At 50.9% G+C, this 12,457-nt stretch overlaps 1 protein-coding gene across 1 annotated transcript in view; it reads right to left on the reverse strand.

The window, feature by feature from the left end:
- PDE2A (phosphodiesterase 2A) overlaps window positions 1–12,457 on the reverse strand; it is a 231,246-nt gene that overhangs the window by 28,509 nt on the left and 190,280 nt on the right. The window contains 5 exon segments of the mRNA XM_060235363.1: window positions 688–800; window positions 2,982–3,099; window positions 3,101–3,160; window positions 6,532–6,610; window positions 11,092–11,155. Of these exon segments, the coding sequence (XP_060091346.1) occupies window positions 688–800; window positions 2,982–3,099; window positions 3,101–3,160; window positions 6,532–6,610; window positions 11,092–11,155 (434 nt within the window).

Genomic DNA, 12,457 nt, shown 5'->3' on the forward strand with positions numbered 1-12,457 from the left:
GCTAAGCTGGATCGGCTCCGGCTAGTCCTTGGACAGGAGACCACCAACGAAGACCAAGGTTGCTACGCAGAGGCAGGCAAGGGCCAACCACCTCTGGGCATCTCTTCCCCTGACCGGGCTGGTCCAGGCTACCCTGATCATTAGATTCTGGGAAGCTAAGCTGGGCTGAGCCTGGTTATAACTTGGATGGGAGACCACCAAGGAAGTCCAGGGTTGCAGCGCATTAGATTTTGGGAAGCTAAGCTGGGTTGACCCTGGTTAGAACTTGGATGAGAGACCACCTAGGAAGTCCACGGTTGCTACGCAGAGGCAGGCAATGGCCAACCACCTCTGGGCATCTCTTTCCCTACCAGGATGGTCCAGGCTACCCTGATCATTAGATTTTGGAAAGCTAAGCTGGGCTGACCCTGGTTAGAACTTGGATGGGAGACCACCAAGGAAGTCCAGGGTTGCTACGCAGAGGAAGGCAATGGCCAACCACCTCTGTATTTCTCTTGCCTGGACCTGGACAGCCCAGGCTAGCTCAATCTCATCAGATCCTGGAAGACAAGAAGGGTCCCTTCTTGACGCCTCTTGCCTTGAAGACCCCATAAGTGGGCTGCGACTTGAAGGTGCCTCCCACCACCCCGATCGGCCAATCAGTCAATCTATAAGAGAAAATGGCTGGAAATAAAACAGGAGACATACATGAGCAATGCTGATGCCACAGTAGATGGAGAATGCAGTGGCTAGGTCTTCATCAAACTTGCTGAACCAAGGCCCGTTGATCTTGTTCACCAGCTCAGCCACTCCAATGACCTCTGGAAGAAGCAGAGATGAAGAGAAAGAAACATAGAGCAGGAAGGGACCCCAAAGGACATAAGAACACAAGAGAAGCCATGTTGGATCATGCCTGTGGCCCATCCAGTCCAACACTCTGTATCACAGAAGAACATAAGAGAAGCCCTGTTGGATCAGGCCAGTGGCCCATCCAGTCCAACACTGTGTCACACAGTGGCCAAAAAACCCCCAGTGCCATCAGGAGGTCCACCAATGGGGCCAGGACACTAGAAGCCCTCATACTGTGGCCCCCCAAGCACAAGAATACAGAGCATCACTGCCCCAGACATAAGAACGTAAGAGAAGCCATGTTGGATCAGGCCAGTGGCCCATCCAGTCCAACACGCTGCGTCACACAGTGATCAAAAAACCCCAAGTGCCATCAGGAGGTCCACCAGTGGGGCTAGAAGCCCTTCCACTGTGCCCCCTCCAAGCACAAGAATACAGAGCATCACTGCCCCGGACAGAGAGTTACAACATTACTCTGTGGCTAATGGCCACTGATGGACCTCTGCTCCATATTTTTATCCAATCCCCTCTTGAAGCTGTCTATGCTTGCAGCCACCACCACCTCCTGGGCAGTGAGTTCCACATGTTAATCACTCTTTGGATGAAGAAGGACTTTTTTTTATCCCTTCTAACCTGACTGCTCAGCAATTTCATTGAATGCCCACGAGTTCTTGTATTGTATTGTGAGAAAGGGAGAAAAGTCCTTCTTTCTCTACCTTCTCCATCCCATGCATAATCTTTAAACCTCTCTCATGTCACCCCGCAGTTGATGTTTCTCCAAGCTAAAGAGCCCCAAGTGCTTTTACCTTTCTTCATAGGGAAAGTGTTCCTACTCTTGAATCATTCTAGTTGCCCTTTTCTGGGCTTTTCCCAATGCTATAATAAAATGCTGATTTAATTTCAACCCATTAGTTCTGGTCCTACCTTCTGGGGCCACAGAAAACAATTCCACACTATCATCTCTATAGGACATCCCTTCAAGTCCTTGAAGATGGTGATCCTATCACCTCTCAGCTGCCTCCTCTCCAGTCTAAACATCCCCAGCTCCTTCAGCCTTTCCTCATAGGACTTGGTCTCCAGACCCCTCATCCTCTCTATGACAGCCCTTCAAGGACTTGAAGATGGTGATCCTATGACGTCTCAGCCGCCTCCTCTCCAGGCTAAACATCCCCAGCTCCTTCAGCCTTCCCTCATAAGACTTGGTCTCCAGACCCCTCATCATCTAGAGGACAGCCCTTCAAGTACTTGAAGATGGTGATCCTATCACCTCTCAGCCGCCTCCTCTCCAGGCTAAACATGCCCAGCTCCTTCAACCTTTCCTCATAGGACTTGGTCTCCAGACCCCTCATCCTCTACAGGATAGCCCTTCAAGTCCTTGAAGATGGTGATCATATCACCTCTCAGCTGCCTCCTCTCCAGGCTAAACATGCCCAGCTCCTTCAACCTTTCCTCATAGGACGTAGTCTCCAGACCCCTCATCCTCTTTATGACAGCCCTTCAAGTCCTTGAAGATGGTGACCTTTCACCTCTCAGCTGCCTCCTCTCCAGGCTAAACATGCCCAGCTCCTTCAACCTTTTCCCCATAGGACTTGGTCTCTAGACCCCTCATCCTCTATATGACAGCCCTTCAAGTACTTGAAGATGGTGATCATATCACCTTTCCTCTCCAGACTAACCATACACAGCTCCTTCAACCTTTCCTCATAGGACTTGGTCTCCAGACCCCTCACCATCTTCGACGCCCTCCTCTGGACCTGTTCCAGCTTGTCGATATCCTTCTTAAATTGTGGTCGCCAAAACTGAACGCCATACACCATAAATACTCCAACACAAATTAGATCCAGGAGAAAACGGGGCATATGAAGAACTGCCAATAAGATGCCCCTTGGTCAGAAGACCAGGGCTTTTTCTGCAGCAGGAACTCCTTTGCACATTAGGCCAGTGCTGGAGCTTACAGTCGGCTCTGTACTAAGAGCCCCCTTAAGCTCTTGGAGGATTGGCTACATCAGGGGGGTGTGGCCTAATATGCAAAGGCGTTCCTGCTCTAAAAAAGCCCTGTAAAAGACTGTGGCTCTACTCTCTCTCCTCAGCTCTCCGCCCACCAGTCCTCCGCACCCGCCCGTCATTCGCCCCTCTTTGCCACCTTTCCTCACCCTGGTTCTCATCCTTGATGGGAAAGCAGAGGATGTTCCGGGTGCGGAAGCCGGTGCTGTCGTCCACGCCGCGGTAGAAGAGGGGATGGGAATAGGCGTCCTTGATGTTAAGGATCTTTTCCGGTCGTGGCCACGTGGCCTGCGATGCCTTGGTCCGCCGGAATCCGGATTTCGTAGCTCTGCACCACAGGACGGGGCACACAGAAGGCCAAGGACACATCAGTGTGTGTGAGTGTGTGTACCTTTCTCGCAAAGCAGCAGGCTTTTGTGAGATACGAAGCGGAAGTCCAAAGCGGAAAGAAGAATTGCAGATTTATACCCTTCTCTCTGAATCAGAGTCAACATTAGGTTGGAAGGTCCCCCCAGGGTCATCTAGTCCAACCCCCTGCACCATGCTGGAAACTCACAAACACCTCCCCCCTAAATTCACAGGATCCTCATTGCTGTCAGATGGTCCTCTAGCCTCTGTTAAAAAACTTCTAAGGAAGGAGAGCCCACCATCTCCTGAGGAAGCCTGTTCCAATGAGGAATCGCTCTAAATGTCAGGAAGTTCTTCCTAATGTTGAGCTGGAAACTCTTTTGATTGAATTTCAACCCCAGCCTAGCCTGAGTACCTCAGATCTCAGACGCTAAACAGGGTTGTTGGTTTATTTGCTAAACATTGAGGTGGGGGGAGAACTACCCACCACAGAAGAATTTTGAGAGAAGATATTTGATACAGCTGAAATGGACATTCTAATGAATTGATTGAAAGAAGAAACCAACCAGGAAGCTACAGATAAATGGATTATTTTATATGACTGGTTATGGAAGACTTGATTTATGGACATATCTGATAACAGCTAATTCTACATGCTCCATGAAATTCAGTGATTATAGGGGCTAAAATTGATTGTTAAGATAAGTTGTATTATATTGTTTGTTTTCTTTTCATTTCAACCACTTTTCTTCATCCTTTTACTTTTTCCCTTTAAAAAATCAATAAACTCAGAACATTTTTGAGGGGAAAAAAAGAACTGTTTTTGTGTTCCTAGGGAAGATGTTGAAATTACATGTGTTTCATCTTTTGTTCCACCCCAAATTTAAAATTAAAGTATCCAGCACAAAAGAAGAAGAGGAAGAAGGAGAAGAAGAGTCTCAGAGCGGTCACAATCTTCTCTACCCCACTCCCCCCACAACAAACACCCTGTGAGGTGGGTGCGGCTGAGAGTGCTTTTATAGCAGCTGCCCTTTCAAGGACAGCTTCTATGAAAGCTATGACTGACCCAAGGCCATCTCAGCAGGTCCAAGTGGAGGAGTGGGGAATCAAATCCAGTTCTCCCAGATAAGAGTCCATGCACTTAACCACTACATCAACTTGGCTCTAAGAAGAAAAGAATAGGAAGAAGAAGAAGAAGAAGAAGAAGGTGAAATAAGAGGAAGAAGAAGGTGAAATAAGAGGAAGGAGAAATCAGAGAAGAAGAAGAGGAAGAAGAAGAAAGGAAGGAGAAGGAGGTGAAAGAAGAGGAAGGAGGAGGAGGGGGAGAAGAAGAGGAAGAAGAAGAAAGGAAGGAAGGAGAATGAGGTGAAAGAAGAAGAGGAAGGAGGAGGAGGAGAAAAGAAGAGAAAGGAGAAGGAGGGGGAGAAGAAGAAGAAGAACAAGAGAAAGAAGGAGAAGAAGAAGAAGAAGAGGAAGAAGAAGAAAGGAAGGAGAAGGAGGTGAAAGAAGAGGAAGGAGGAGGAGGGGGAGAAGAAGAGGAAGAAGAAGAAGGGAAGGAAGGAGAATGAGGTGAAAGAAGAAGAGGAAGGAGGAGGAGAGAAGAAGAGAAAGGAGGAGGAGGGGGAGAAGGAGAAGAAGAAGAGAAAGAAGAAGAAAGGAAGGAGAAAGAGGTGAAAGAAGAAGAGGAAGGAGGAGGAGGGGGAGAAGAAGAGGAAGGAGGAGGAAGGGGAGAAGAAGAAGAGGAAGAAAGGAAGGAGAAGGAGGTGAAAGAAGAGGAAGGAGGGGGAGAAGAAGAAGAGGAAGAAAGGAAGGAGAAGGAGGTGAAAGAAGAAGAGGGAGGAGGAGGAGGGGTAGAAGAAGAGGAAGGAGGAGGAGGGGGGGGAGAAGAAGAAGAAGAAAGGAAGGAGAAGGAAGTGAAAGAAGCAAAGGAAGGAGGAGGAGGGGGAGAAGAAGAAGGCTGGCCCCCATGTTCCAGAAGGAATGGACCAGGGGTCCAATTCTACGAGCCCCCAGAGAAGGTGCCCCTCTCCTTCGTTATTTCCCATTGAGCAAAGGCATTTAAAAGGTGTGTGGTCCCTTTAAATGTGATGGCCAGAACTCCCTTTGGAGCTCAATTGTGCTTGTCACAACCTTGGTCCTGGCTCCACCCTGAATGTCTCCTGACTCCACCTCCAAAGTCTCCTGGCTCCACCCTGAATGCCTCCTGGCTCCACCCCTAATCTCTCCTGGCTCCACCCTGAATGTTGCCTGGCTCCACCCCCAAAGTCTCCTGGCTCCACCCTGAATGTCTCCTGACTCCACCCCCAAAGTCTCCTGGCTCCACCTTGAATGTCTCCTGGCTCCGCCCCCAATGTCTCCTGGCTCCACCCCCAAAGTCTCCTGGCTCCACCCTGAATGTCTCCTGGCTCCACCCCCAAAGTCTCCTGGCTCCACCCTGAATGTCTCCTGGCTCCACCCCCAAAGTCTCCTGGCCCCACCCTGAATGTCTCCTGGTTCCACCCCCAAAGTCTCCTGGCTCCACCCTGAGTGTCTCCTGGCTCCACCCCAATTTCTCCTGGCTCCACCCTGAATGTCTCCTGGCTCCACCCCCAATGTCGCCTGGCTCCACCCTGAGTGCCTCCTGGCTCCACCCCAATGTCTCCTGGCTCCACCCTGAATGTCTCCTGGCTCCACCCCCAATGTCTCCTGGCTCCACCCCCAATGTCTCCTGGCTCCACCCCCAAAGTCTCCTGGCTCCACCCTGAATGTCTCCTGGCTCCACCCCCAAAGTCTCCTGGCTCCACCCTGAATGTCTCCTGGCTCCACCTCCAAAGTCTCCTGGCTCCACCCCCAATGTCTCCTGGCTCCACCCTGAATGTCTCCTGGCTCCACCCCCAAAGTCTCCTGGCTCCACCCTGAATGTCTCCTAGCTCCACCTCCCAAAGTCTCCTGGCTCCACCCCCAAAGTCTCCTGGCTCCACCCTGAATGTCTCCTGGCTCCACCCCCCAAAGTCTCCTGGCTCCACCCTGAATGTCTCCTGGCTCCACCCCCAAAGTCTCCTGGCTCCACCCTGAGTGTCTCCTGGCTCCACCCCCAATGTCTCCTGGCTCCACCCTGAGTGTCTCCTGGCTCCACCCCCAATGTCTCCTGGCTCCACCCTGAATGTCTCCTGGCTCCACCCCCAAAGTCTCCTGGCTCCACTCCCAATGTCTCCTGGCTCCACCCTGAATGTCTCCTGGCTCCACCCCCAATCTCTCCTGGCTCCACCCCCAATGTCTCCTGGCTCCACCTTCAAAGTCCCCAGGTATTTCTTGAACTGGACTTGGCAACTCTATCGCTGGTGGTCCCGGATTCCTTCCTGTGAGACCTACCTCATCGTCCACCACGCCCCCATCAAACACTTTGGCCACTAGTTCATGGCTGCTTCGATCCAAGAGGAACACGGAGCATCTGCAAGGGAAACAGGAGGGCTGTCAAAAGGGGAGGGGAGGGGGCATCCATTAAGCAGAGACCCCTGTAGAGAAAAGCCAGGCCTCTAAGGAATTGCAATAAAAAAGTGTGCAGCTGCAATCAAAAAGACCAACGCCATGCTGGGGATTATTAGGAAGGGAATTGAAAACAAATCAGCCGGTATCATAATGCCCCTGTATAAATCAATGGTGCGGTCTCCTTTGGAGTACTGTGTGCAATTCTGGTCGCCGCACCTAAAAAAGGATATTATAGCATTGGAGAAAGTCCAGAGAAGGGCAACTAGAATGATTAAAGGGCTGGAACACTTTCCCTATGAAGAAAGGTTGAAACGCTTAGGGCTCTTTAGCTTGGAGACTGCGGGGTGACATGATAGAGGTTTACAAGATTATTCATCGGATGGAGAAAGGAGAGAAAGAAGTACTTTTCTCCCTTTCTCACAATACAAGAACTCGTGGGCACTCCATGAAATTGCTGAGCAGACAGGTTAAAACGGATAAAAGGAAGTCCTTCTTCACCCAAAGGGTGATTAACATGTGGAATTCACTGCCACAGGAGGTGGTGGTGGCGGCTACAAGCATAGCCAGCTTTAAGAGGGGATTAGATAAAAATATGGAGCAGAGGTCCATCAGTGGCTATTAGCCACGGTATATATATATATATGTGTGTGTGTGTGTGTATACACGCACACACACACACACACACATATTGGCCACTGTGTGACACAGAGTGTTGGAATGGATGGGCCACTGATCCAAAATGGCTTCTCTTATGTTCTTCTGTCTGGGGCAGTGAGGCTCTGTCTTCTTGGTGCTTGTGGGGGCTAATAGTGGGAGGGCTTCTAGTGTCCTGACCCCACTGATGGACCTCCTGATGGAAGCTGGGTTTTTTGGCCACTGTGTGACAGAGAGTGTTAGACTGGATGGGCCATTGGCCTGATCCAACATGGCTTCTCTTATGTTCTTAGGGAAAACAAACAGCAGCAAAATGGTGCATTGCAGAATCCTTCCTTTCTAAAATGAGAAAAGTCTCAACTCTGGCCAGTCTATCCAACAACATCCTCTGATCTGGGGAAAGCTCTCTGCGCATGCTCAAAGGAACTTACAGCTTTACTTCATTTTTCTTACCAGCAGGCCTCATTTTGGCCAGGACCTCACAGGTGCCGAGTTCCGGAACCTCTAAATTTTATGGCGCTCTTTCTTTCTTAACCCCCCCACCAGATACCTGCTTCTGGGCTCCATTGTTCAACACTCCCCCCCCCCCCCCCCCCCGGGTGAGAATTTTGCTGAACTCTTTAGATGTGACAAACTTTCTAATATATTCCTCCCCGACGAAAAATGGGGCAATAGCCCAAAGGTATCAAGCAGACGGATGGAAATCTTCCTCGTGCCACTGTTGACCACATAGGAGGAAGTAATTTAAACATTAAGAAGGGAGTCAGGTTTTATTAGGACAATCAGAATTCAAGAAGCATTTCAAGGTAGACGCTGAGCTGAATTAATTGAATACACCCTCCGGTGATGTCAGGGGTGAGTGGCATGGGCAAATGAGTTGCGCTAACGAGCTCCAGCACCTCTTTTTCTATAAAATGACTCCTGCAGTATTACTAAAAACATTGCAGCAACTTGCCGGGATTGCCAAACTTGCTTAATCTAAGAAGATGATGACGATGATATTGGATTTATATCCCGCCCTTCACTCTGAATCTCAGAGCGGCTCACAATCTCCTTTCCCTTCCTCCCCCACAACAGACACCCTGTGAGGTGGGTGGGGTTGAGAGGGCTCTCCCAGAAGCTGCCCTTTCAAGGACAACTTCTGCCAGAGCTCTGGCTGACCCAAAGCCATGCTAGCAGGTGCAAGTGGAGGAGGGGGGAATCAAACCCGGTTCTCCCAAATAAAAGAGCTCTGGCTGACCGAAGGCCATGCCAGCAGCTGCAAGTGGAGGAGTGGGGAATCAAACCCGGTTCTCCCAGATTAGAAAGTTCTGGCTGACCCAAGGCCATCCCAGCAGGTGCAAGTGGAGGAGTGGGGAATCAAACCTGGTTCTCCCAGATAAGAGAGCTGTGGCTGACCCAAGGCCATGCCAGCAGCTGCAAGTGGAGGAGTGGGGAATCAACCCCGGTTCTCCCAGAGAAGAGAGCTCTGGCTGACCCAAGGCCATCCCAGCAAGTACAAGCGAAGGAGTGGGGAATCAAACCCGGTTCTCCCAGATAAGAGAGCTCTGGCTGACCCAAGGCCATTCCAGCAGCTGCAAGTGGAGGAGTGGGGAATCAAACCCGGTTCTCCCAGATAAGAGAGCTCTGGCTGACCCAAGGCCATGCCAGCAGCTGCAAGTGGAGGAGTGGGGAATCAAACCCGGTTCTCCAGATAAGAGAGCTCTGGCTGACCCAAGGCCATTCCAGCAGCTGCAAGTGGAGGAGTGGGGAATCAAACCCGGTTCTCCCAGATAAGAGAGCTCTGGCTGACCCAAGGCCATGCCAGCAGCTGCAAGTGGAGGAGAGGGGAATCAAACCCGGTTCTCCCAGATAAGAGAGCTCTGGCTGACCCAAGGCCATTCCAGCAGCTGCAAGTGGAGGAGTGGGGAATCAAACCCGGCTCTCCCAGATAAGAGAGCTATGGCTGACCCAAGGCCATGCCAGCAGCTGCAAGTGGAGGAGTGGGGAATCAAAACCGGTTCTCCCAGATAAGAGAGCTCTGGCTGACCCAAGGCCATTCCAGAGCTGCAAGTGGAGGAGTGGGGAATCAAACCCGGTTCTCCCAGATAAGAGAGCTCTGGCTGACCCAAGGCCATTCCAGCAGCTGCAAGTGGAGGAGTGGGGAATCAAACCCGGTTCTCCCAGATAAGAGAGCTCTGGCTGACCCAAGGCCATCCCAGCAGGTGCAAGTGGAGGAGTGGGGAATCAAACCCGGTTCTTCCAGATAAGAGAGCTCTGGCTGACCCAAGGCCAGATAAGAGAGCTCTGGCTGACCTGCAGGTGCAAGTGGAGGAGTGGGGAATTAAACCCGGTTCTCCCAGATAAGAGAGCTCTGGCTGACCCAAGGCCATCCCAGCAGGTGCAAGTGGAGGAGTGGGGAATCAAATCCGGTTCTTCCAGATAAGAGAGCTCTGGCTGACCCAAGGCCAGATAAGAGAGCTCTGGCTGACCTGCAGTTGCAAGTGGAGGAGTGGGGAATCAAACCTGGTTCTCCCAGAGAAGAGAGCTATGGCTGACCCAAGGCCATTCCAGCAGCTGCAAGTGGAGGAGTGGGGAATCAAACCCGGTTCTCCCAAGATAAGAGTCTGCCCACTTAACCGCTGCACCAAACTGGCTCTCATAGAATAAGTGTTAAACGTTTGAGAGCCACAAGGCATGAATGTCAGATGCTTGAGAGCGACACTGAAGGGAGGAATATAGACAGGGGAGGGAGAGGTGGAAAGAAAGCAACTTTAACTTTAAAGCCTAATCCAAGATGCTGGCTGGCTTGGCTTGGTGAAGTGATTTAAAGAGGAAATGAGCATATATGAACATATGAAACTGACATCTACTGAATCAGAACCTGGGTCCGTCAAAGTCAGTATTGTCTACTCAGACCGGCAGCGGCTCTCCAGGGTCTCAAGCTGAGGTTTTTCATGCCTCTTTGCCTGGACCCTTTTTAGGTGGAGATGCCGGGGATTGAACCTGGGACCTTTTGCTTACCAAGCAGATGCTCTACCTCTGAGCCACAGCCCCATTCATGGCTCTCCAGGGTCTCAAACTGAGGGTTTTCACGCCTATTCGCTTGGACCCTTTTTTAGTTGGAGATGCCGGGGATTGAACCTGGGACCTTCTGCTAACCAAGCAGTGCTCTAGCACTGAGCCACAGCCCCATTCATGGCTCTCTAGGGTCTCCAGCTGAGGTTCTTCACGCCTACTTGCCTGGACCCTGTTTAGTTGGAGATGCCGGAGATTGAACCTGGGACCTTCTTGCTTCCCAAGCAGATGCTCTAGCACTGAGCCACAGCCCCATTCATGGCTCTCCAGGGTCTCCAGCTGAGGTTCTTCACGTCTACTTGCCTGAACCCTTTTCAGTTGGAGATGCCGGGGATTGAACCTGGGACCTTCTGCTTACCAAGCAGATGCTCTACCACTGAACCACCGTCCCTCCCTTAATGCCTTCTCCAATCTGGCCCATGGGGAAGTGGGGGGTTTCATGAGCCACACAATATGTGTGAAAGAGCCACATGTCGTTCCTGAGCCACAATTTGGCCACCCCTGCAGTATTCTCTCCCTTCTTTGGAGCAAACTGCACAGCCAAAGCGGGCCTCTGCTATAAATAGCCCGGGCTCATCAAAAGAAACCCCTGTGCTCCGTTACCCAGCTGCAGGATCCGATCTCTCCGGGAGAGAGGCCGGTATTCAGGAACGTCGCCCCTCCTCGGACAGGCACGCGAGGGAAGCAGGTGGGGGGAAACCCAAGAAAGCGGAACCTGCCCCCCCAACTCACATTTCGGCGTTGCTCAGATTCCGGGCTTCGGTGATGATCTCTTGCAGCAGTACCGAGACGTCATCTGTGGAGGTTGGAGGAGGAGGGGGGGTGTTAAAAGGCCGAAAAGGAGAGCATTTCACAATGGGCAGAGATCGTTTTGGCTACGCATATTATTTATGATTATTGACAGTGACTGCGACATGAACAAACAGGAGTCCAAACGTGAAGAAACAGGGTGGTGAGAACCAAAGAGGATTGTGAGGCACTCCAAAGGGATCTGTTGAGGCTGGGTGAGTGGGCGTCAACGTGGCAGATGTGGTTCAATGTGGCCAAGTGCAAAGTAATGCACATTGGGGCCAAGAATCCCAGCTACAAATACAAGTTGATGGGGTGTGAACTGGCAGAGACTGACCAAGAGAGAGATCTTGGGGTCGTGGTAGATAACTCACTGAAAATGTCAAGACAGTGTGCGTTTGCAATAAAAAAGGCCAACGCCATTCTGGGGGTTATTAGGAAGGGAATTGAAAACAAATCAGCCAGTATCATAATGCCCCTGTATAAATCGATGGTGCGGTCTCATTTGGAATACTGTGTGCAGTTCTGGTTACCGCACCGCAAAAAGGATATTATAGCATTGGTAAAAGTGCAGAAAAGGGCTACTAGAATGATTAAAGGTTTGGAACACTTTCCCTATGAAGAAAGGTTAAAACGCTTGGGGCTCATTAGCTTGGAGAAACGTCGATTGCGGGGTGACATGAGAGAGGTTTACAAGATTATGCATGGGATGGAGAAAGTAGAGAAAGAAGTCCTTTTCTCTCTTTCTCACAATACAAGAACTTGTGGGCATTCAATGAAATTGCTGAGCAGTCAGGTTAAAACGGATAATAGGAAGTCCTTCTTCACTCAAAGGGTGATTAACATGTGGAATTCACTGCCACAGGAGGTGGTGACAACTATAAGCATAGCCAGCTTTAAGAGGGGATTGGATAAAAATATGGAGCAGAGGCCTACTTGCCTGGACCCTTTTGAGTTGGAGATGCCGGGGATTGAACCTGGGACCTTCTGCTTCCCAAGCAGATGCTCTACCACTGAGCCACAGCCACATTCATGGCTCTCCAGGGTCTCAAGCTGAGGTTATTCATGCCTACTTGCCTGGACCCTTTTGAGTTGGAGATGCCGGGGATTGAAGCAGGGACCTTCTGCTTACCAAGCAGATGCTCTACCACTGAGCCACAGCCCCATTCATGGCTCTCCAGGGTCTCAAGCTGAGGTTCTTCACGCCTACTTGCCTGGACCCTTTTGAGTTGGAGATGCCGGGGATTGAACCTGGGACCTTCTGCTTACCAGTCGGAAACAACTGGTGCTTGCCCAGGGGACCTTTCCT

This window comes from Heteronotia binoei, chromosome 3 (genome assembly GCF_032191835.1).
Source record: "Heteronotia binoei isolate CCM8104 ecotype False Entrance Well chromosome 3, APGP_CSIRO_Hbin_v1, whole genome shotgun sequence".
In the NCBI taxonomy this organism is placed as follows: domain Eukaryota; kingdom Metazoa; phylum Chordata; class Lepidosauria; order Squamata; family Gekkonidae; genus Heteronotia; species Heteronotia binoei.